This window comes from Thamnophis sirtalis, unplaced genomic scaffold, assembly GCF_051295495.1.
Source record: "Thamnophis sirtalis isolate CommonGarterSnake01/CBP01778 unplaced genomic scaffold, rThaSir2_p1.2 scaffold_14, whole genome shotgun sequence".
NCBI lineage: Eukaryota > Metazoa > Chordata > Lepidosauria > Squamata > Natricidae > Thamnophis > Thamnophis sirtalis.
The window spans coordinates 19,213,039-19,239,026 of record NW_028261394.1 but is presented as its reverse complement, the minus strand read 5'-3'; the positions used below and the strand labels follow the sequence as shown (position 1 = coordinate 19,239,026).

Genomic DNA, 25,988 nt, shown 5'->3' with positions numbered 1-25,988 from the left:
CTTTAAGATTTGTGGACTTTGCTGGCTGAGGAATTCTGGGAGTTGAAGTCCACAAGTCTTAAAGTTGCCAAGGTTGGAGACCCCTGCTTTGGTGGGTTTGTTTGATTGTTTGTTTTGTCTTTGCAGGGAGCCCAGCTGACAAAGCATCCCTGAAAGCTGGTGACAGAATCTTGTTCCTGAATGGCCTGGATATGAGGTGAATTAGCAGCTTCTTTGCTTTCCCCCACAATTATCTCTGGGGTTTGATGTCCTTCTGACCCTGAGCTGGCTTGGACACATCTTTTCAACTCTCGCCAACGGCTCCCCTATCTGGGGAGCCCACCCGTATTCTCACAGGCCCTCTTGGTGCTGCTTCTGTCCCCGATTGATCCTGTGTTCTGTTCCGCAGGAACTGTTCCCATGAGAAGGTGGTGTCCATGCTCCAAGGCAGTGGGGCAATGCCCACCCTTGTGGTTGAAGAAGGCATTGTTAGCTTTTCCAGTGGTAAGCAAAGGCTTGGTCATAATCTCGGACGGTTAGTCTGCTTTCTTCATCTTTATAAGAGCCGTGGTGGTGCAGTGGTTAGAATGCAGTACTGTAGGCTACTTTTACTGACTGCTGGCTGCCAGTCAGACTGAATCCCACCAGACTCAAGGTTGACTCAGCCTTCCGTCCTTCCGAGGTGGGTAAAATGAGGACCCAGATTGTTGGGGGCAAGAGGCTGACTCTGTAAATCGCTTAGAGGGGGCTGCAAAGCACTGTAAATCGGTATATAAGCATGGGTGGGATTCAGCCGGTTTGGATCGGTTCAGACGAACCAGATGCTAATTTTACAGGACTGGCTTGCCTCACCCCCACCCCTACGCCAGGAGTCTCCATGCAGCCCTTTTTGGATGCCAGGAAAGTGCAGGGCCCACGCAGAGGCTCTGGGAGGGCAAAAAATGGGCTTCCTGGAAGTTCCAGGATGGGAGCGTTTCCAGCCTCCGGGGGGCCTCTGGAGCCCGGGGAAGTCATTTTTGCCCCCTCAGAGGCTCGAGGAGGAGTGTGAAGATGCCCCTCCCCCCATTGTTGTGCAGAAGGCCAAGTAGACCATGCCCACCCTTGCCACAACAACCTGACAGAGAACCGGTTGCTAAAAATTTTGAATCCCACCCAGTTACAAAATGGGAATGTCTTTACAGGTTTTGTTTTCAGACATGCCATTTACTGTTATTGGCATATAAATGGAAGAGCCAACATGGCACTAGGCCCAATTTTCTTTATATGGGCTCGGGAAAGATGGTTTGATCCCATGGGAAAAATAAAAGGGCTGTTCTACTGGATGAACAAGGAATGGAGATCATTATAGTCCTAGAACAATCACAAAATTGGACCAAAATGGAGCTTAAAAAAGAAACTTTCTAAGAAGAGAAACTATCTAAGGATGAGGTACTAATACCACTCTATAAAGCCCTAGTAAAACCACACCTAGAGTACAGCATCCAGTTTTGGTCACCACACTATAGAAAATATGTTGAGATTCTAGAAAAAGTACAGAGAAGAGCAACTAAGATGATGCGGATACAGGAGGCTAAAGCATAACAATGAACAGTTGCAGGAACTGGGCATGGCTGGTCTAGTGAAGAGAAGGACCAGGGGAGACATGAGAGCAGTCTTCCAATATTTGAGGGGCTGCCACAGAGAGGAGGGGGTCAAGCTATCTTCCATGGCACCTGAAGACCAGACAAGGAATAATTGATGAGGACTTTTCTGACAGTGAGAACAATCAACCAGTGAAACAGAAGTTGTGGGAGCTTCATCACTGGAGGCTTTTTATGAAGAGACTGGACTGCCACCTGTCAGAAATGGTGTAGGGTCTCCTGCTTGAGCAGGGGGTTGGACTAGATCAGTGGTCTCCAACCTTGGCAACTTTAAGCAAAGCTGGCTGAGGAACTCTGGGAGTTGAAGTCCACAGGCCTTAAAGTTGCCAAGGTTGGAGACCACTGGACTAGATGACCTACAAGGTCCCTTTCAAGTCCGTTAATCTGTATCTGTATCTGATGCAGCATGATGGAATATTACAGATGTTTTGAGGGATATATTTGAGCATCAACGAACTAGAGAGTTATCATACATATCTTAAGTAATCCTTACTGGAAAATCATATATTTGCATTGTTGAGCATGTACAGGTAGTCCTTCGTTTAGTTATCGTTCAAAGTTATAGTGGCACTGAAGAAAGTGATTTATGACCTTTTTTCACACTAATGACCATTGCAGCATTCCCCACGGTTATGTGATCAAAATTCGGATATTTGGCAACTGACTCATATTTATGACGGTTGTAGTGTTCCAGGGTCACGTGATTCCCCTCTTGCAACCTTCTGACAAGCAAAGTTGTTCAGTGAATCTGACTTTCCCATTGACTTTGCATGTCAGAAGGTCGCAAAAGGAGAATCCCATGAGCTCAAAAGACACTGCAACCCCCATCAATGTGAGTCAGTCAGTTGTCAAGCATCCGAATGTAGCTCAAGTGCCCATGCTGAAATGGACATATATGTGAAAAACGGCCATTAGTCACTTTTTTCAGTCCTGTTGTGACTTTGAACGGTCGTTAAGCGAACTGTCATAAGTCGAGGACTACTTGTAATAGTAAAGTTCCCTTTGAAATTTCTTAAGAAACAATCCACATATTTCACATAAAATCAAAGACACACTTTTATAGGCTGCAGAGATTTAAGTGCCAGTGTCAGGGTTCCAGGTAAGACCCCCAACGAAAGACGTCCCCGAGGCTTCAGTTTCCCCCAAATCCCATTTTATTAGAGATGTCCTATTGGCACATCTGGGAAAACCCAAATCTGAAAGCTTCCAGGTTCCCCCCCAAAACGAAAATCCAAGTGCCTGCCCAGCACCCACATGTCCATCCCATGGCCCAATCAAGCACCGTCCAAAACTGGAGATGCCTCCCAGTCACACCCCACAAGGTGCTGGGCCAAACGTCCTTGACTCTCTCAGAAAGGAATGTTATTTTGATTATCTATCTCCATACCAGGGGTGAAATCAACTTATCTTCGCTACCGGTTTGCAAATGTGAGTGCGTACATATGCACACTCACTTCATTCACATGCGCCACCTCCGCACTTGTGCAGGACGTCCTGTGCATACGCAAAGCCTCAAAAACAGGATGTGATGATGTGCGGGCGGGTGGGTGGAGCCTCTCGCCACCACTGCTACCTGTTTGCCCAGACCGAATAGAACTGGCTGAATAGCTCCATGCACCATACTCCATAATTATATGGAGTAATCCCCTCCCCCCAATTTCCCCACAGCATGGAATGTGCAGGCCAGAAGGCCCAGTGCACAAGATGCCTTCTCGGCCCTCTTGATTTGTTGCAATGAACTTTGTCTTCTGTTGTAAGAGAGGCTTGCTTCCTGTGCCTAGATGGTGAGTCCTCAGAAGCACCCAGCTCCTCCTCAGCTCTCACCTCCTTGCAGTGGGTCGCTGAGATCCTGCCCTCCAGCATCAAGATCCAAGGAAGGACCTTCCACCAACAGCTGGAACATCTGCTCACACCAGCGGAGCGCTACACTGTCTGCAAAGCCCTGGAGAGCTTCTTCCAGCACAGGTAAGGTGATGGGGATTCCGTCCATCCAAGGGAACGATTCACCAGGTTCTGCTCCCTTGTACTCTTTCTTGCTTAGGCTCTGTGTTGGGACTGAGCCAGGGGTGGGTTCCGGCTTCTGTTACTGCTGGTTCGCTCAGGGATGCGCTTCAGACGCACACACGAATTGGGAGTGTGCATACGCAGTAGTAAAAAACAAGAAGCTGGCACCTATGCCGCCGCCGATAGATCCGGTTTGGGGGCATGGCCAGCCAACTGACTACCTACTCAGCTGAACCGGTCTGAACCATGGCCAGCCAACGTCTAGATCCACGTCTAGATAAGCCCCACACAGCTTTGGGGAGGAATTGTGGGGCTCGAGGTTCAAGGCAGGAACCCAGAGCTGGTGCGGGGTTATCATTCACAGCATAATGTCTGTGTCGGCTTCACCAAAGCATTTTCTCTGTCATGAAGTGAAAAGCTTGCCTAAGCCTTTAGTTTCAAAGATTGAGGCAATGCTACGCACGGTGTAACTGTTAGGCCTGGAAGCTATCTTTTGTGTTGGGCCTTCAGGCTGCCACAATTAATGCTGGGGAAAACTGGGAGGGGGGATTCTATGGAGTATGAGAGATATATAGTCTAAATAACATTCCTTTCTCAGAGAGTCAAGGACATCCTGCCCTGCATCTTAGCTGTATTAAATATTTTATTTCATTTTCATTTTTCATTTCATACAGTCACATATATACTGTGCATGATTGAGGCCATATAACATTGAACAATAAATTCCCCAAAATACAAAACCAACATAACGTTTCAACCCTCCATACACCCTTTCTTTCTCCCCCCTCCAACTTTCCTTTCTCCCCTCCAATATTCCCTTCTTCTACTTCCCCTCCCCCTCTAACGCTCCTTTCTCCCCCTCCCTTCCATCTCACCCTCCTTCCATTCCCCTCTCACTCCCTCTCTACCCCTCTCTCTTCTTTCCCTCTACTCCTCGCTTCGGTGTATTTCTACTATTCATCGATATATTCAGCTTCTTAGTTTATACTAAAAATAAAAAAATAAAAATAAATAAAAAAGGCAACAGTATACAAGTGCATTCATATTGTTTTTAAAAACTGGCACAAACTATATTTCCCCCCTCCCCCCTATGATCCCACCTCCCTTCCCCCCTTCCGACTTCCCAGAGCCCGTACCCGGTATAGCTTTTTATCAAACACAGTCTAGAATGTATTAAAACCAAGTAAGTTAAAAGAAAAAAGAGGTAATAATAATAAATAAATAAAAACAGGGAAAAGAAAAAAAGAATAAGAAAGAAAAAGTCAGTAACTTCTCTGCATTGAACTCAGCTTCTTATCATCTTGAATGGTGTGACTGGGAGGCATCTCCAGTTGGGACGGTGCCTGATTGGGACATGTGATGGACATGTGGGTGCTGGGCAGAAGCTTGGACTTTCTTTTGGGTGTGGAAAATTTGGGTTTTCCCAGGTGTGCCAATAGGGCATCTCTAATAAAATTGAACTTTTAGGAACCTCAAGCTTTGGAGTCTTCTTTTGTTGGGGTTCTTATTTGGAAACCTGAGATTAACCGAAACCTGACAGTAACATCATGTGACGTTATTGTATTTCTCCCCCCAAATTCTTTAAACTGGCCCTGATGATTGTAACTAACAAGAAGGCAGATACCTGTGGAACAGTAGAAAAATGTGAAGCACAATTCCTAACATGAAAAACAATCCAAGAGTGGCCAGAGAAAGGTTGTCTCCCCTCCATTTAACATGTCCAGGCCGAGCAGTGGTTGTCTAGGGGCTTCCATTTGTATTCATGTCCTCAGGCCCCTTCCAGCTCTTCTCTAATGGTCACGTGATCTTTTCTGAGATTTGGATTTTCTTCCCTCTGACTAAAGAAGTCAACCAGCTAAATATAAGCCAGCAGTGTGTAGCAGCAGCCAAAAAAGCCAACACAATCCAAAATTGCATTAACAGAGGGATACAATCAAGATCTAATGCCACTCTGTAAAGCCCTAGTAAGACCACACCTAGATTACTGCATCCAGTTTTGGTCACCACACTATAAAAAAGATGTTGAGACTCTAGAAAGAGTGCAGAGAAGAGCCACTAGGATGATGAGGGGACTGGAGGCTAAAACATAGGATGAACAGTTGCAGGAACTGGGCATGGCTGGTCTAGTGAAGAGAAGGACTAGGGGAGACGAGAGCAGGATTCTGATATTTGAGGGGCTGCTACAGAGAGGAGGGGGTCAAGCTATCTTCCAAAGCACCCGAAGGCCGGACAAGGAACAATGGATGGAAACTGAACAAGGAGAGATTCAACCTAGAAACAAGGAGGAACTTTGTGACAGTGAGAACAATCAACCCATGGAACGGAAGTTGCCCTCAGAAGTTGTTGGGGCTTCATCACTTGAGACTTTCAAGAAGAGACTGGACTGCCATTTGCCAGAAATGGTGTAGGGTCTCCTGCTTGAGGGAGGGTTGGACTAGATGACCTATAAGATCTCTTCCAACTCTGTCAATCTGTTATCTGCTTCCTTCCATGTCCCCTCAGGAACATTGACACCTTGATTGTGGATGTCTACCCTGTCCTGGACACGCCCTCCAAGCAGGTGATCTGGCAATTCATCTACCAGCTGCTAACCTACGAGGAGCAGGCCCACTGCCAGCAGAAGATCGCCAGGTTCCTTGGCTACAAGTCCTTGGCAAGTGGGCCATCCGATGCTGGTGAGTTTGCACCCACGGGAGCCACTTCTGGACTGCCCAGCAGCTCATGGTATCCTCATAGTGCATGAAGTATGGATTGCAATGTGTATTTGTGCAGATTTGTGAAAAAATATGTGTCTGGCCATATTCTATGAACGAACAACAAAATATTGCACACAGTTAAAAAAGGACAATGTGCACAGATGGTTTTTGGAAAGCGGGTAAGAGAAGCTCTCCAAGGAATGGCTCAGGAACCGTTAGTGGCAGTTTGCTAAAAAGAGGAAGTTGCTATGAAGGTTCTGGGTGGTAAAAGTGGGGCAGGAAGAGAGGCAGGAAGGATGACCTGGAGGTATTTCCAGATAACCTGAAGGTATTTCCAGAAAACCAGGTGCCTTAATTTCCAAAAGAATAGAAATGGTGGAAAGAATAGCATAGCATAGCATAGCATAGCATAGCATAGAATAGAATAGAATAGAATAGAATAGAATAGAATAGAATAGAATAGAATAGAATAGAAATAGAAATAGTGGAAAGAATAGAATAACATAGAATAGCATAGCATAGCATAGCATACAATAGAATAGAATTAGTGGAAAGAATAGAATAGCATAGAATAGCATCGAATAGCATAGCATAGCATAGAATAGAATAGAAATAGTGGAAAGAATAGCATAGCATAGCATACTATAGAATAGAATAGAATAGAATTAGTGGAAAGAATAGCATAGAATAGCATAGAATAGAAATAGTGGAAAGAATAGAATAGCATTGAATAGAATAGCATAGAATAGAAATAGTGGAAAGAATAGAATAGCATAGCATAGAACAGAATAGAATAGAATTAGTGGAAAGAATAGAATAGAATAGCATAGAATAGAGTAGAAATAGTGGAAAGAATAGCATAGCATAGCGTACCATAGAATAGAATAGAATAGAATAAAATAGAATAGAATTAGTGGAAAGAATAGCATAGAATAGCATAGAATAGCATAGAATAGCATAGAATAGCATAGAATAGCATAGAATAGCATAGAATAGCATAGAATAGCATAGAATAGAAGTAGTGGAAAGAATAGAATAGCATTGAATAGAATAGCATAGAATAGAATAGAAGTAGTGGAAAGAATAGAATAGAAATAGTGGAAAGAATAGAATAGAATAGAATAGAATAGAATAGAAATAGTGGAAAGAATAGAATAGAATAAGCTGGAGATCTTCATAAGATATAAACAAGTGATCAATCATGAAATACCAATAGAGGAAAGTAGTAGGAAAGATGAGAAGTTGAGAAATAGCAATAGCACTTAGATGTATATACTGCGTCAGAGAGCTTTACAGCCTCTTGCCCCCAACAATCTGGGTCCTCATTTTGCCCACCTCGGAAGGAGGGAAGGCTGAGTCAACCTTGAGCCTGGTGAGGATTGAACCCCTGGCAGTCAGCAGAATTAGCCTGCAATACTGAGAAGATGAGGATAATAGCAATACAGCCATACTGCACGGGTAAATATCCCCAGACATAATACAGTACTGTGGGAATTAGGTGTTTAGTAGAGTGATGGCATGGGGGGAAAACCAGAGGTGAAATGCTACCGGTTCAGACCGATTCACCTGAACTGGTAGTAAAAAAAAATGCTACGGGTTCAGGCAAACAGGTATTTCTGGCTATCAGCTGTGACACACAATTTCCTGTGCGTCTAGCTACTCTAAATAATGTGGCACAGTGGATTCCCCCCCCCCCCCCGCTGTTCTGTTTACCTTAGTAGGCATGCTCGGTAGCAGGCTCCGCCTACCTGCCCAGACATCATCATCACATCGGTTTTTGACACTCTGCGCATGCGCAGAAGGTCCTGCGCATGCACAGAGGTGGAGCGAGCGAGTGTGTGCACGCTCACATTTGCAAACCGGCAGCCAAGGTAAATAGATGCCCAATGCTGAGCTGCTATTTCCTCCCTCTAGGAAAAAAAACCCAGAACAAATTATTGGTGGGGGCCCTGCCTGGCACACTTTATTTACCCACTGAGACCCAGATGCAACCAGGGGAGGCACCAAAGGCTGTTGCCAAAAGCCGGCCTCCTGTCCTCCTCAAAAGATGTTTGGTTGACTTTCCCAGGTGCAGCTTTTAGGTCCTAAGAAGCCCTCAAAAGCTGGGCAGGCCCTGGGAAGGTGCCAGAGGAGGGGATGGAAGGAGCCTGGCGCCTTCGCCCACTCAGGAGTTTCAGATCCTCCTCACAGGTTGGGAACCCCATCCTTGCAGCATGGCTGGGAGTCGGTGGGAGATGTACGAGGGCCCCCTCGGGTGGCTTCTGCTCTCCTGGGTCTGTGCAGGATCCATCCAGGCCCCGAAGAGAACGGCTGCCAAGGCAACCGGGCAGCCTGGCAGGAGGCTATTAGCGCATCACCCGGGCTGTGCTGTGAACGACTCACACCTACTTCTTGGCGCAGGGTATTTCCTCGAGTTGCCGTGGCAACCTCTGCACCAGCTGCATGTTTTCAGGGATTGTGGGCATTCATCTCATCAGAGTAAAATTAGAATGAAAGGTTTTAATCTTCAGCTTGGGAGTTGTTATTTACAGGCAAATGTCTGTGTTGCTTCCAAGGAGATTATTATTAAGCCAGAGAGCAGCCCAGATGCCCAGGAGGAGGGGAGGGTATGTGGGGAATGGGTGGGAAGAGGTACGTGTGCATGTATGCATATATGGATGTACAATGTGCATGTAAGAGGCATGTGTCTATGGAGGGAGGAGGGGAGCAGCCATTTTGCTATGGCCAACACAACAGCGCCAACGCTCCGCGGGACAAGACATACCCTAATATCCAAGAAAGGGTGGAATAAAACCATTAAAGAAAGGATTTCAACAGAGGGGCAAAATAAAGTGTGAATGACAAAAATTAAAAATATTTTTAAAATTATTTTAAATAATTACAGTAAATTGAAGTGTTGAATTGTCCCACAGCGAGTTGTCCCGTGGCGATTTGGCTGTGGCAAGTTGTCCCATTCCAAGGAGAAGATGCTTCTGTTGGACAAACAGACACATCTGGGTGCATCTGAGCAACATCTTTCTTCCCTAACTTGGTGCCCGCCAGATGTGCTGGAAAATGTAGCTTTCAGAACTCACTGCTGTTCCGGCCAACGTCCAAGGTTGTTGATTTAAGTTTGGCTAGTCTAAAGAAAAGAAGAATAAGGGGTGACATAATAGCTGTATTCCAATATTTGAGGGGCTGCCATGAAGAAGAGGGGGTCGGCCTATTTTCCAAAGCACCAGAGGACAGGACAAAATACAATGGTTGGAAACTAACCAAAGAGAGAAGCAACCTGGGATTAAGAAGAAACTTCCTAACAGTGAGGACAGTCAACCAGTGGAACAGCTTGCCTCTAGAAATTGTGGGTGCTCCATCACTGGAGGTTTTTAAGAAGAGACGGGACAGTCATTTATCTGAAATGGTATAGGTTCTCCTGCTTGAACAGGGGGCTGGACTAAAACACCTCCGAGGTCCCTTCCAGCTTTGGAGAATAATTCCCCCCCTTCTTTGTGGTAGCCCCTTCAATACCAGAATACTGCTATCATGTCACCCCTAATTCTTCTGTTCTTTAGACTAGCCAAATTCTGCAGCCGTTCCTCATATGTTTTAGTCTCCAGGCCTTTGATCATCTTAGTCGCTCTTCTCTGAACTTTTCCTAAAGTCTCAACATCTTTGGTGAATGCTGATTGCAGCATTCAGTAACTGAACACAGCAATCAAATCTGTAGGGTGAGGCTCCATATACTCTGCCTTTATGCCTTTTGAGTAGCTCCAGACAGAATAAGGGTTGAGCCTGGCAAGGCAGGAACCTGCATTTCTCAGGATGCAGATGGCTGATATGGTATAAACATCTCAGCAACTCTGCAAACTGCTCACCAACTCCCCAAGTGCTATTAATTGGGTAGCATGGAAACCTAGTGTGTGAATTCTTAAGAAAGTATGGAAGTTCCTAATGATATAATAAATTCCTCTGTGCAAGGCTTTATAGTTGTCTGCAGTGATCACAGGTAGTTTACGACCATCATGGAGCCCAACATTTCAGTTGCTAAATGAGACAGTTGTTAAGTGATATTTGTCCCGTTTCGTGACCTTTTGTGCTTGTTCATGAAATCACTGCAGTTGTTTGTTGTTGTCAATGACTGCAGTTGTCGTTAAGCGAATCACTGCAGTTGTTAAGTTAGTAACATGGTTGTTAAATGAATCTGGCTTCCCCATTGCTTGTCAGAAGGTCGCAAAAATTGATGGGATAACGCCGGGACCCTGGGACCGTCATAAATGTGAAACAATTGCAAGCATCTGAATTTTAATTACGTGACCATGGGGATGCTGCATCAGTCATAAAGTGCTGTTGTAACTTCAAATGGTTACTAAATGAATGGTTGCAAGTTGAGGACTACCTATATTCTAGTCTAAGTGAGAGGTGCCGGCTCTTTTCTGCAAGTCAAATCAACTGGTTGAATTATTGCTGAAGTGTCGAAGTGACCAGCAGACTCCCAAACTGGATCTCCTTATGAATAGGCAATGGTGGATTATGATGTTTATCTTAGTGGACAACTAGCTAAATATGAGCCAGAAGTGTTGCAGCGGCAACCAAAAAAGCCAATGCAATCCTAAATTGCATGAACAGGGATACGATCAAGATCAAAGGAGGTACCAATACCACTCTATAAAACCTTAGTAAGACCACACCTAGAATACTGCATCCAGTTTTGGTCACCACACTATAAAAAAGATGTTGAGACTCTAGAAAGAGTCCAGAGAAAAACAACCAGGATGGTGAGGGGACTGGAGGCTAAAACATGTGAAGAACGGTTGCAGGAACCAGGCATGGCTAGTCTAGGGAAGAGAAGGACGAGTGGAGACATGAGAGCAGCCTTCCAACAGTTGAGGGGCTGCCACAGAGAGGAGGGGCTCAAGCTATTTTCCAAGACACCCAAAGGCCAAACAAGGAATAATTGATGGAAACTGAACAAGGGGAGAAATAACGAGAACTTTTCTGACAGAGAGAACAATCAACCAATGGAACAGAAGTTGCTTCAGTGGTTGTAGAACTTCATCCCTGGAAGCTTTCAAGAAGAGACTGGACTGCCATCTCTCAGGAATGGTGTAGGGTCTCCTGCTTGAGTGGTGGGTTGGACTAGATGACCTACCAGGTACCTTCCAACTCTGTTAATCTGTAAATCTGATGGGTGTCTAAAAGGTCCTGGCTTATTCTTCCCAGCTGTAGCTGAACCCGAAGTAGAAGAACAGCCACCGAGTTCCCTACGGACTGGCCCAGGGAGTCGGAAGAGTCTGCGTAGCCATAGCCCCAAGGACAGTGAAGCCCGGGGTAGGTTGTGGGGCTGGGGCAGTGGTGTCCTTTGGCTTCTTTCCCCTCCTTTGTCCAGCAACTCCCTCTCACCTCTGTTTCCGGCTTTCATTTCCAGAGGTAGGGGAGAGGGACCATATTCCCTCTCTATAGATCAGGGGTGTCAAACTCAATTGCATTGATGCTGCATCAAGGTTGTATTTTACCGCGGAGGGCCAGGGTGGCATGGAGGGGGCACGGGAGGGCATGGTGGGTATGGCCAGCTCAACGTCATTTGTGTCAGGTGGCACCTGTGATGGCCAAGTGCTAAGGCAGGACCCCCCTCAGACCCTCACTCTCATTATAATCTTCCTTCCTTCCTTCCTTCCTTCCTTCCTTCCTTCCTTCCTTCCTTCCTTCCTTCCTTTTCCTTCCCTCTTTATTCTAATTTCTTCTTCCTTCTCTTCTTTCCTTATTTTTCCTTCCTTGCTTTCTTCCCATCTTTCCTTATTTTTCTTTGTCTTCCTTCTTCTCCTTTTTCCTTTCCTGTCCCTTCTTGCATGTTCAAATGCAAAAGGGGAAATATTTCTGTTTGTTTTGTTTTTAGTTTCTTTTGCTAGGCCTCTGCCAGCAAAAACAGAGCTCCATTTTCATTGGCAGAGGCACCGTAGACTGGTCCTTTGCTATTTTTAGGCTGGCCCCATGGGTCAGATCTAAGCCCCCCGTGCGGGATCCAGCCTTGGGCCTTGAGTTTAACACCCCTGCTATAGATAGACGTTTTGGGGAATGTCGATCAAATGCAATGCCACCACAACAACAGTCTGTTTACTCATGTGCCTTGCAATGACTGAAGAGCTGTGTCCCCCTCCTCTACAAATTTTGTGATTGCACGGATTGTACCTACAATATGTCAAGTGGCTTAACAGCTGCGTGCTGCTCGTCTTTGTGGAGAACATCTGGTACTTTCACTGGGCCACCTGGACTTTCTCACGCACTGGTTCCCCCTTTTCCTCCTCTTCCTTAATCCGAGCAATCAATAGATTACTCAGGAGGGGCTCCGGATTGGCCTCAATGAGTAGAGGGTTGGGAAAGAAAAATCACAGAGATTTGTTCCAATTCCGGATTCCGATTCGTTGGTTCGTGTCTGGCCTTGGCTCTCTCTAGCTGCGGCTCATGCCAAGAAGACCCTGGCTTCGGATCGAGTCTCTGAGCCAAATGACCAATTGCAAAGTATCCTATCATGGCCATACTGGTCCCTTTGCTTCCTCCTCTGGATCATGGTTTTGTCCCCACCCAGAATGGGCCTTGGCTCTGCTCCTCCCCCTGACTGCTTATTACAGGTAGTCCTCAACTTATAACAGTTCATTTAGTGACCATTCAAAGCTACAATGCTACTGAAAAAAGTGACGTGACCATTTTCCACACTTATTACCATTTGATCAGCATGATCATGTGATCAAAATTTGGATACCTGGCAACCGATTCATATTTATGATCATTGCAGTGTCTTGGGGTCACGTGACCCCCTTTTGCGACCTTCTGACCAGCAAAGTCAATGGGGAAGCCCGATTCACTTAATTACCATGTTATTAATTTAACAATTGCAGTGATTCACTTAACAACTACAGCAAGAAAGGTTGTAAAACGGAGCAAAACTCACTTAAGTCTCACTTAGTGATGTAAATTTTGGGGTCAGTTATGGTCATAAGTCAAGGACTACATGCATTACTTTTCTTCATTATTTACTAAAGCTGGAAATGGAGTCCTAGAGCCATCAAAGCCCTCAACAATATCAGCTACACCCAAATATCCTTTGTCAAGTGTTACCTGCCCACCCCCAATAGCAAACTCAATTACAAATCCAAATATTGCCAATAAAAACCTCACATTTGTTAAGCGAGTTTTGCCCCATTTTACAACCTTTCTTGCCACAGTTGTTTAAGTGAATCACTACAGTTGATAAGTTAGTAACCCGGTTGTTCAGTGAATCTGACTTCTCCATTGATTTTGCTTGTGAGAAGGTCGCAAAAGGCGATCATATGACCTTGGGGCACAGCAACGGTCATAAATATGAACCAGTTGCCAAGTGTCTGAATTTTGATTACCTGATCCTGGAGATGCTGCAAAGATCGTAACTGTGAAAAACAGTCATAAATCACCTTTTTCAATGCCCTTGTCATTTTGAACAGTCACTAAGCGAACTATTGTTAGTCGACTTGTTAGTTGTTGTTACCTGTAGTTATGGCAAACTATCAATCTCCTTTCAAAAATTATTCCATTTGGGGTTAGGCCTTTAGTATAGAAGTTGAAAATCACTTCACCCAGTTCCACAACTGTTCCCGAACCACTCCAACTCATTTCTTTCTTCGGTTGTCCCAGCTTCGGTTCAACCATAATGGCCGACTCTCTTCTCTGTCAGTCGGTCGGGTGCCTCGGATTGAGCGGTAGAGCTGCCACTCTCCCACAATCAGCAAGGGATCCCTCCTTTCTTCATCACCCCTCCAGGGTGACGTTAGCCTCTTAGGGCCCCCAATGATGAAGAATCAGCCAGGATTTGCAGAGCCCCTCTATCCATCAACTATCCTGCTGTGACACCAAACCGGAAGTGCAAACCATCAATCTTGAAGCCTAACGGAATTGGCTGGGGAATTCTGGGAGTTGAAGTCCACCCGGCTTAAAGCTGTCAAGGATGGAGACCCCTGCTCCAGATGGAGCTCTGGGGACCTGGTGCCCCATCCCTGCAAAAATCTCTCCATATTTTCCACAGGTTCTGCTGAAGCTGCTGAGATGCCCAGCCGTTTAGCTCCTGGAGAACGCCAAGCAGGTGATGGAACATCTCTTCCAGAGACCCCCAACCCTCAAATGGTGAGAGCCATGCTCTTGGGGGGTCCAGCCCAAGAAGTGGGCTTTGGTAGGGGTGAGGGTGGGGGAGAAGGGTCAGCAGAGAACTGAGTCCAACACATGGCTCCCTTCCTTCCGCTCACAGATGTCGGCAGTGTATGCCGAGCTGGAAAGCCGCCTGACTGCTGGTTTAGGAGGGAAGCTGGGCCGCCTGCCTGTGTGCCGGACAGCATCCCTGGCTTCAGAGCCTGCAGGTAATTCCTTGTTGTGGCCCGCCAGCGGGCAGTGGAGCTGGCATGGACAGCGAGGAGATTGGGGAGGAAGATGGGCCAGTCCTGGAGTCTGGGGAAGGCAGAGAGGGGGTCTGACAGTTATTAGCTGCCTTCGGAGTCAGACATCAGTGAGGCAGAGGTACAGCTGGAGCCTGTTGCCAGTGTGCGCATGTGCAGAGTTGCCAGATAAAGGGAACAGCTAAGGAATAAGGGTCGACTTGGGAGTGAGATCACAGATGAACGGTGAATGGCCCCTCCCATAGGGAATAAAAGAGGAGCGAAGGGGGAATGGAGTTTGCAGGAGACAATTAGTTCATTCCTGCATTCTTGCCAAGTATTGCGGTGTCTGAAAGATATCAGCCTGGCCACTCTCCATGCCTGATAAAGGTCGGTAATTGTGAACTATCTTGAAAGACTGTGGTGGAGGAAAGACTTTGCTGGAGAGAAATTCACTGTAAATTAAATAAAAAGGGTTTATCGGGATGAGGACTGAGCTTCTTGCTGCTGGGGAAGCCTCGGTCAGAACACTCCTCTGGTCTTGTGGGGGTAACAGGAGACAACTTTTGGGGATTTATTTGGGATAGAATTTGACTTGGAATTTATTGGGGCAAACAGGAGCTTTTATCCCTAGTTGCTTGAGGTCCAAGATAAGAAGTGAGGCAACTTGCAACCGAGTTGACTTTGTAATGCTGTCAAGTCCAAATAAGAAAGAAATGACATTTATTTATTTGGAATTTGTTAAACAAAAATGAGAACAAGAATAGGAGAGCTTAAGAATTTGTGCACAAAAACCTGTAACCAAGCGACATGCTTGATGAAATGGAGGAAAATTGTTTTTTGTTCTGCTCTTGCTTTGTTTTGTATGTTTTGTATGTTGTTCTGTTTAAAAAAGAATAAAAATATATTTTTTTAAAAAGAATAAGAGAATAAAAATACAATGACAGGGACGATAGGCACATTGGTGCACTTATGCACGCTCCCTCTACTGACTCCTTAAGTATGAAGTAAGATCCATGGAAGTCAAATTGTGACTGGAACTGTGAAAATTTGTAGCTGAGACAACTGAATCAGGTAGGACATTCCAGACTTTGACAATTACAGAAGTTGTATTTTTTACAGTCAACTTTGGAACAATTAACCTTGAGTTTAAAGCGGTTGTTTGCAGTTTTAAGTTTAAAGAGGTTTAAGTTTAAAGCAATTTTTCGGTTGTTCACTTCTGTTATACCCTTCTCCAACTGAATATCAAATAGGATTTGAAAACAAAGGTGGTCATTTAGAAATTGATTCAAAGGGGTTTTCTCTCTCCCCACCCCCATTTCCCCAGAAAAGCATCAGGTACCTCGCTATCTGTTGGGTTAGAGCAGGAGTCCCCAAACTTGTCAACTTTAAGACTTGTGGACTTCAACTCCTAGAATTCTCCAGCCAGCTGGCGAATTCTAGGAGTTGAAGTCCACAAGTCTTAAAGTTGACAATTTTGGGGACCCTGGATTAGAGTCTCCGAACTGGCTAATGTCAATTCAGTAGCAGTTAATATCCTGATATTTCTTCTTTTCCTCTGTTTAAGTGAAGGATAAATATGCCTCATTCTCAGCCCTTGGTCTTTTGTTTCAAGGACATGGCATTCATTTTTGTGTTCAGTGTGGAAGAATGTTTATATTCCTTAAGGTGCCTCAGTGGGGTCTAGTGACGTCAGCAAAGATTTGTGTCAGTTTATAGTGGTTAAAAAAATCAGAAGGAATCTGGTAGCACTTTTTTCCAACCGACAACCCTGCATTAAATTTTAATGAATTGTGTTCTTCTGAAAAGGTGCAACCAGAATCTTTCTGACTGCATGAGAATCGTGGTTGGTAAAGGCCAAAATGCCTGGGGCAAAAGTTGGCATGTTGTGTTTGCAGATGGCAGATTGTCACTTTCTGTATTTTCTGCAGGTACCCGAAAATCAGGATTGACTATTTCCTGGCAGAATGATCCCGGCTTGCAGCCTTGCTATTATCGCTCGCTTGGTGGCCTCCCTTCTCCCTGCAGCACAGATTCGAACCCCTACGTCAGCCTGGACAGCAGCCCAGCCTTGTCGCCTAAGCTGAGCCCCCTGTCTCGCCGGAGGAAGCTCTTCACCTTCTCGCGGCCGCCACACAGCCGGGATACGGACCGCTTCCTAGATGCATTAAGCGAGCAGCTGGGCCATCGCATCACCCTGGTGGACGACTTCTTGATGCCTGAGAATGATTATGAGGAGGTGGGAGGCAGCCCAAGATTAGATTACATTAAAAGAGTTGGAAGGGACCTTGTAGGTCATCTAGTCCAACCCCCCGTCCAAACAGGAAACCCTACACCATTTCTGACAAATGGCAGTCCAATCTCTTCTTGAAAGCCTCCAGGGATGAAGCCTCCACAACTTCTGAAGGCAAGAGGTTCTTTTCTAGGCAAAGGGGCCAATGTGGAAGGGTCTGCAGGGAGGGGGCTCCTCCAGGGGTGGGATTGAAAACTTTTAGCAACCGGTTCTCTGCCCAGTTACATGGGGGCGTGGCCTCCCCAAGATCTGGAGGCTTTTTTTGAGCCTCCGGGTGGGTGAAAACTAGTGGTGGGTTCTGGATCCCATTGCAACCGGTACGGTGCAACAGGGCCCAGCATCCGCCACATGAACGCATGCAGCACGCATGCACGCATGCGCATGCGCACACATCCATACTTACCGCCTGCAACGCTCCACGACACTCCAGCTGCTCGGCGGAGGTTGCGCAGGTGCCGTATGCTCCATGCACGTAAGCACCAAAGACCTCAAATACCAGTAAGGAATAGGGTAGGCGGGTGGGCCCTCTGGAGCACCATGCTGGAACGGTACCCGGTGCTCCTGGCAGGCACCGGTACGTCCCTATTGGGGCATACTGGTCATAACCCACCACTGGCGAAAATGGGCCCATTTCCGGACTTCTGGAACTTCCGCCAGGCCCATTTGTCACCCGTTCAGAGCCTCTGCACAGGCCCTGCACTTACCTGGCATGATGAATGGGCTGCGTGGAGACTCCTGGGAGGGGCAGGGTGGGGTGGGCGGGGCCAGCCATTCCTTGCAACAATCGGTTTTGGTGAACTGGATGCAAAATTAGCATCTGGTTTCCCCAAACCAGTCCAAACTAGCTGAATCCCACCCCTGGCTGCTCCTCTGGAGGATGCTGCCTGAATCCTTCCTTTCCCTGGGATGAAAAGTTGCCCGAGGCAAAAGTTCCAGAGTGGTTCTCCCCACTTGTTTCTCCATCTAAACAAGATGAAGTAATCTTTGACTTACAACACTTCATTTAGTGATTGTTCAAAGTTGCAACAGCAATGGTGGAAAAAAGGGACTGGCGGCTCTTATTTACTCTTACGACCATTGCATCGTGATCAAAATTCAGATGCCTGGCAACTGATTCGTATTCATGACGGTTGCAGTGTCCCAAAGTGATGGGATCCCCTTTGGGGAACAAGCAAAGTCAACGAGAAACCAGATTTACTTAACAACGGTGTTAACTAACATAACCACTCCAGTGATTCACTTCACAGCAGTAGCAAGGAAGGTCAGAAAATGGGAGAAGAATAATGATCTCGCTTAGCAACAAAATGTTTGAGCTTCCTTGTGTTCGTACGTGAAACGTGAGTCTTGATATTACGAAAAAGTAATTGAAACTGGCTACCGAATAGCCAAGAATCCTAGGGTTGGATGGGACCTTTGAGGTCTTCTGGACCAGGGGTCTTCAACGTTGGCAACTTTACGATGTGTGGACTTAAACTCCCAGCGCATGCTGGCTGAGGAGTTCTGGGAGTTGTAGTCCACACATCGTAAAGTTGCCAAGATTGGAGACCCCTGTTCTAGTCCACTACAGGAACCCTTAATGCCAATCTGGGCACATAATCTTCCAGTCTTTTCTTGAAAGCGGCACAAATGCAGCACGATGAACACCCCCCACCCCCCACCCCCCGGGCTGGAAAGTGAGGCTGGCCCTGCTTATCTCTTTTATCATTCTTGTTTCTTGTACTTTTTGCACCAGGAATTGGCAGATGGTGCCTTTGGGTCTGGCTTTCTGATTTCTTGGCACCTGTGAACCACCCACAAGTTCCACACCCATGCACTGCCCTTTGAACGCTCTTGCAAGAAGGAAGAACGTTTGCTAAAACCCCAAAAGACCATTCTGTAAGGGTGCGTGTGACCTTGGTTCCCTTCTGAATGCAAATTCCTGTCCGTGGGCAGGATGGCAGCCACCTTAGGCTGAGCTAGTTAGTGCTGGGATGGGAGGCCACTGAGGAATCCTAGAGCTGGAAGCTAATCTGGGAAGAAGAAAAATAGCAATAGCAAAAGCAATTAGACTTATATACCACTTCATAGTGCTTCACAGCCCCTCTCTAAGCAGTTTACAGGGTCAGCCTTTTGCCCCCAACAATCTGGGTCCTCATTTTACCCACCTCGGAAGGATGGAAGGCTGAGTCCATTTTGAGCTGGTCAGGATTGAACTCCTGGCTGTGAGTAGAGGCAGCCTGCAATACTGCATGCTAACCATTGTGCACCATGGGTGGGTGGAAGGAAGGAGAAAAGGAAGGACAATAGCAATAGCACTTTGACTTCTATACTGCTTCACTGTGCTTTCCAGCCCTCTCTAAACTGTTTACAGAGTCAGCCTTCCCTCTCCCCCCAAAAAAATCTGGGTCCTCATTTACCGACCTCAGAAAGATGAAAGGCTGATTCAATCTTTTTTTAAAAAGAGTTTTTATTGTTTTTATTAAAAAAAAACACACACAAAAAAAACCATCTTTCATTACATCTTGTAGAAAGCGTATCCATTGGTTATGGGTAAATTTCATGTGTTTCTTCCACAATCACATATATTTCATTCAGTTTAAATTGTATATTTTAGAATTTATATATTTTGCTATCATTATACCACCATTTCCACTTAATTAGAGTTTTGAGGACACAGCCACCTTCTGGCATTTTTTTTTCCAGTCTCAATGAATCTGCCATAGCTTTACATCTTTATAACATATTCTAAAAAAAAGTTGATTAAAAGGATATCTAACATTCCCTCTCCCTTCCCCCCCACCCCAAACGCACAGATTAACGCTTCTGTCCATTTTACTTTTACTAGTACAACACACCTGCTTCTATCATTAAATATTATCCATTAACATTTCTTTGTTATTATTGTAGTTAACTAAAAATTATTTACTATTTTTCTCACCGCTCCTCTCCACAGGCCCAAGAGAAATTTACCTTTATGACCCTCTCTAAACAGACATTTATTAATAAGTGTTAATAAAATGACCATTTAAAATCTAAAACAATTAACATTTTTTCTTGTTATTATAGTTAAAAGAAGAAAAAATAACCAATTGTTTGCTAGTTCACATCTCCTCTCTTCTGATCCAAATTATTTATACCTTCATAACAAGATCTAAACACAAATTTATAGGGTTTATAAGTCTTTTCGCCAGATCTCAATTTACAATTTATTGCCCGGTTATTTATCCTAATTAAGGTTATCATTTCATTATCAGATTATATGCTAACGAATAGACATTCAATGATGATATAAAACAGTCTACAAAATACTAAAGTCCCTACTTATTAATCATCAAAAATTAGCTAATTTTTATCATCATCAAAAGTTAGCTGATTTTTTTCATCAACTAGCATTATCAACCAGTGTCTTTCCAGTAGCAAAATGGTCCTTTCTCTCTTGCCAGCAGTTGTGTCAATTCTCTTTTTGGCATCTTTTCAGAGTTTAGAACTTCTCTCCGCACTTTGTAGCTTGAAAGATCTCTCATGTAGTTTCGTTGCCCTTTAGTTGCTATTGACGTAGGCTTAACTTTAGTTGTCAATCTTATTTCTGGATGGATTTTTCTTCTTAATTTCATCCTTTTCGCTTTTTTTTCCCCTCCTGCATCTTGGAATTTGGGAAAAAGCTCCAAGTTGTCAAAGTCACTTTTCCAGCTTCCCTTCTTTTCGCTTTCACTCACATTTACTTCATTAATGGGTTCATCTAGCAACTTGTCTTTGTTTTCTGTATTTTCATTCTCTTCTTTAATCTCTGGGGCTCCAATCCCCTCCTCTTTTACTGTAGTACCCCATAGTCTGTCCCATTTCTTGTCAAATCTCTCAAGTCCTTCTAAAATATTTTGGAGTCCAGCCAGGATGTTTTGGATTATTAAGTTTTCTTAATAATATTGATCCATTTTTCAAAATATAAAGGAATATAAAGAAAAAGAAAAAGGAATCTGCCACTCTAGCCTGTCAAAAGAATTTTTTGAAAGATATATCTATTTTTATTTTAAATCTTAAGCACAAGTTCTTTTGTGATTTTCAAAGTAGAAGGGTTCTTGTCTCTTTTTTCCTTTTCCTTCTCTTGCCAAAATATTTTCCAAGAGCACCTGCAAAACACTGTTCAGTGTCCTTGAGTTTTTATCAGGTTTTATAAACAAGTTCCAAACCCTTCCATTGCAAAGTCAGTGAAACCAAATAGAGAAGAACAAAGGATACATTGTTTCAAGAAAGAAAAAAACCTTCAGGCTTAGGCTTTCAAATGGCAGATTCAATTATTATTTTTTTATGCTTTTTCCTTAGGTATCTGTAGTATGATTTTATAACAAATAGAAGGAGAAATTTGTTAAAGTAAGAATATTTTTTAGTTTAAACCAAAAGAAAAATTTAAGGTAGTAAAAAATAAAATAAAGGAAAAAAGATCAATCCATAGACTTGAAGCGGAGAAACAGGAAATGTTGCAATTACTTCAATCCACAAAACATCGTTACAAGCAAGAACGGAAAACTTTCTAAGGCAGTCCAATAAGGATTAAATTCGCCGCTTTATTCTCACTTAGAGAACTAATTATTATTATTTTTTTTTAAAAAAAGTTTCTTAGGGCAATCTTCTGAAAGTAAAAAAAAAAAAAAACCTCACCAGATGGAACACTTTCACTTCTTCTTTTCCGTCGGGAGCCGTCTCCGACTACGTCAGCCTGGGGACTGCCTGTTTGCCGCCGGTTGGAAGCGCTACCCTTGGGTCGATCAGGGACTTGCGGTGTCCCTGTGACCAGCAAGGTTATGTCTTCCCAGTCACCGTCTCTTCGGGACGGTTTAGGTCCTGCCAGACTGTCCAAGGGCAAAAGTGTCATCAGCGGACTCGAAGTGTCGAGTCCGCACGATGTACCGTCACGACATTGGCTCCTCCAAGATTCAATCTTGAGCCTGGTGAGATTCGAACTGCCAAGCTGCAAGTGATCAGCAGAAGTAGCCTGCAATACTGCACTCTAACCACTGCACCACCGTAAAAATTTACCAGGGGGCCCATCTTTCATAGACAAGCCAAGATCTGCAGAGTTGTGGCCCTGAGGGGGTGGGGGTTGTCACTCTCTCATCTTGGAAGGGGCTTTTCTTTGGAGCGGTTTTAAGATCTTTGGGTTCCAGGCAGCCCCAGTGGATGCAACAGAGTTTGTCAACTCTGGCTAATGCCAAGCCAGCCAAGAGAACCTGGCTTGAATCCCTCCACCATCTGACACATGATAAAAGATGGGGAGGAGAAGCAACATGAAATTAAGGAGAAATTTCCTAACGGCGAGAACAATTAACCAGTGGTACAGAAGTTGCCTTCAGAAGTTGTGGGTGCTCCATCACTGGAGGCTTTGAAGAAGAGAGTGGACAGCCATTTGTCTGGAGATAGAGGATCTCTGAGCAGGGGGGTGGACTAGAAGACCTCCAAGGTTCCTTCCAGCTCTATTTTTCTATGTTCTGTATTCTATGTCTGGGCAACTATTTGTGTGGAATGGTGTAGCGCCTCTTCTTGATTCTGGTGCTCCAGCCAGCTGGTCTTGCATATACAGAGTGCCGAAAAACGGTCTGAAAAACGCCCCAAAAACAGGCCATTTTTGGACCATTTTCCAGGCTGTTTTGGGGTCATTTTCCAGGCTGTTTTCTGGGCCATTTTCGGGGTGGTTTTCTTTGCGTGTGCCAGAGTAGCCAGCTGGTCTTCATGGGTGCCAGAGCGCCCAAAAACGGCCTGAAAACGGCCCAACAAATGGCCTGAAAGTTGCCCGAAAAACAGCCAAAAACAGCCCAAAAAGGGCTGGCTATTCCTCATGTTTCTGGGGATCTGGTGTTCGTACGTGCACATCCATTCCGGTTTGGGCACTTGGTGCCGAAAACGTTCCCCATCACTGGTGTAGGGTCTCCTGCTTGGGCAGATGATTGGACTCGAAGACCTGCAAGGTTCCCTCCCAACTCCGTTATTCTGTATATGAGAGGAAAATCTGTTTGTATGCAGCCGCCTTTGTCAGGATCCTCCTTATGGCAAGACATTTATGGGACTGCTTGTAACAACTTTTCAGTTTGAGAGTTTGGAACCATCTGTGTGCTAGTAAACATCAGAAGGAAAACAAGAGGCTTTTTTTGTGGGGGGGGGGGGAAGCCAAATGTGTCTTTGTTTTGTTTACCGAGAGAGAAAATGCCACTTGAGAGGCTCAGTGATTAACAGATGGGAAGAGAATTAAAATACAGACCCAAGGCTGAAATATTTCACAAGCCAAGTTGGAAGGATCTGCAGAACAAAATAATCCCCTAAAGCAGAGATCTCCAACCTTGGCAACTTTAAGATTTGTGGATTTCAACTCCCAGAATTCCCCAGCCAGGGAGTTGAAATCCACAAATCTTAAAGTTGCCAAGGTTGGAGGCCCTTGCTCTAAAGAAGGCAGAATATAAACTTGGCGTCTTAGGTGTTGGATTGTCTATTGGAGGCCACAGGGACTGGGAGCTATTTTAGAAAGGAATCTTGCAATCCTGAAGTGAGGGTCTTAAGCATGTACAAACCTTTTTTGACACCCCTCCCCCCCAGCTTCCAATAATGCAAAATGAGGACCCAGATTGTTTGGGGGTAAGAGTCTGACTCTGTAAACCGCTTAGAGAGGGCTGGAAAGCACTGTGAACAAAACCCGCCACCTTGATTTTGGTCCTTCCTGTTCTGAAGGCCAGAAGAAGATGCTACCTGGAAAACAAGTGGTCTCTAAGTGGTTTAAGAGTCAGCCTCTTGCTCCCAACAATCTGGGTCCTCATTTTTCCCACCTTAGAAGGACGGATGGCTGAGTCAACCTTGAGCCAGTCAGGATTAAACCGCTGTCATTGAGCAGAATTAGCCTGCAATAACTGCATTTTAATCACTAGGAAGGAAGGAAGGAAGGAAAAAAGGAAGGAAGGAAGGAAGGAAGAAAGGAAGGAAGGAAGGAAGGAAGGAAGGAAGGGCACTTAGACTTATCTACTGCTTCACAGTGCTTTACAACCCCTCTCTAAGTGGTTTACAGAGCCAGCCTCTTGCCCCCCAACAATCTGAATCCTCATTTTTCCCACCTCTGAAGGATGGAAGGCTGAGTCAACCTTGAGCCTGGTGAGAATCTGCCAAATTGCAGGCAACTGGCAGTCAGCAGAAGTAGCCTGCAGTACTGCATTCTCACCACTGTGCCACTAAGGCTCTTAATTAAGCAGGTATCTCAAAGTACTTCAGGGGACAGGAAAGTGTCTTCCAGATAGATATTTTTTGAGGTCTAGGCCAACTCACCACGGCCAACTCGCCGCAGGACAATTTGCCATGAAAGAAGAGTTACACTCATACTGAAGAAATGGTGGAATATCGTCATTAAAGGATGGATGCCAAAGGAGAGACAAAATGAAATGCAAATGACAAAAATTTAAATAATTTTCAATTGATTTTAAATAATTAAATTGAATTGTTGAATTGTCCTGCAGTTGGGTTGTGCCAGAGTGAGTTGGCTATGGCGAGTTGTCCTGGGGCAGATTGGCCACGGTGAGTTAGCCATGGAAAATGGGCCACAGCGACTTGGCCGTGGCAAGTTGTCCTTTTCCACCTCCTGGGCAGGCACACAGAGAGCAAGGGAGGTAGAAGCCTTCCCATTGCCATCTTAATGTGCCCACTGGATGCCAATTTGCCAGGGTGGCATAAGCGTCACCCACCCACCCCTTTTCACAGAGGGAATAGATGCTAAGGTCTAACCACCTGCTGACTGGCTTCCCATTGCAACCCCAACCACAAATCAGCCGGCCTTACTTGTGTTGTGGGGTGCAAACCAGCCCATGTGTGGACAAGTTTCTTGTTTCACCACAGACCATCATCCTTTCTGAGGGTGAAGGTGGGGGTGAGAGTGGCATTTGTTTATCGAATACATTTGTCCTCTTTTCCTGGAGACAGGTTCTCCCTCCACACCTGTCCCAATGATGCAATGCGCTCGTGAAGTTGGGATGCCCTGCGCCTCACCTGCCGTTCTCTCCCCAGATGAGTTTCCATGATGACCAGGGCAGCTACATGGCCAATGACCGCAGCAGTGCCAGCGACGGCTTGAGCAGCAGCGAAGGGAGTTCCCTGACCTACTCCATCTTGTCAGACCACCTCCCCCCACCTCCAATCAGCCCACCCCCTAGACCTCCGCAGTTCCGGGCCCCCCAGGAAGAGCCCAGGGCCATGGAGGCAGTCCAGAGTGCTCCCTCCGGCCCACATCCCACATCCCTGCTCCCCCTCCCTCCTCCCCCTCCACCCCCTCCCCCTCCTCCCCCGATGCCCTGTGTGCCCCCTCCAATGCTACACGGAAGTATCCACCGCAGGAGCGAGTCCAGCCACATGAGTGTTAAGCGGCTGCGCTGGGAGCAGGTGGAGAACTCGGAAGGCACCATCTGGGGCCAGGTAGGATCCGAACCCCAATTGAGGTGCATGCGGAGGAGAAGGAGTGGCAGGAGCGGGTGGGAGGCAGAGTGAAAAGAGGGGCCAGCCTAGAATTCCTACATAACCACAAGAAAATTAAGCCGATCCCCCTGGAGTGCTGTTGTCCCTGATCGAACTCTAACCAACGCTAACCATTAGTTGAGAAGATTCCTGTGCAAAGGCAATAAATCAACTTCATTGAACCTTCAGTGTGGACTTGGTCTTTCCTGCCTGACCCCGTGACCCCGTCTCCTCCCACCTTGGCCCCTGCTCTGTTGGGCTCCTCGGAGCTTTCCCTTCTGCCTGGTGGGAAAAAGAACCTTTAAGTGTGTACACTTTGCAAGAACTTACGGCAGTTAATGATATTATTTCGAACGCTGTGCTAAGCTTTCCTCATTCGTTCCGTATTTATTTCTGTGGTTACGAAAAGGTCACCCAAAGCCTATTTGGGGCACTGTGAACCCTCGAGGTCTTGATTATAAAGCCAGGAAAGGCCTTTTATTTGGCGGTAAAACTGGGCTATTTCCTTTGGGCAGGGAGATGCCTCACTCCCTTCTGCAGGTGGGGG

General features: G+C 45.6%; 1 protein-coding gene across 1 annotated transcript in view; it reads left to right on the top strand.

Moving 5' to 3' along the window:
- GRID2IP (Grid2 interacting protein) overlaps positions 1-25,988 on the top strand; it is a 93,745-nt gene that overhangs the window by 43,780 nt on the left and 23,977 nt on the right. Inside the window, exons 4-12 of the mRNA XM_087729255.1 lie at positions 127-196; positions 389-483; positions 3,401-3,584; positions 6,126-6,298; positions 11,519-11,626; positions 14,352-14,449; positions 14,571-14,679; positions 16,485-16,933; positions 24,998-25,402. Coding sequence (XP_087585381.1) covers positions 127-196; positions 389-483; positions 3,401-3,584; positions 6,126-6,298; positions 11,519-11,626; positions 14,352-14,449; positions 14,571-14,679; positions 16,485-16,933; positions 24,998-25,402 — 1,691 coding nt within the window. The remainder of the gene's footprint in view (positions 1-126; positions 197-388; positions 484-3,400; positions 3,585-6,125; positions 6,299-11,518; positions 11,627-14,351; positions 14,450-14,570; positions 14,680-16,484; positions 16,934-24,997; positions 25,403-25,988) is intronic.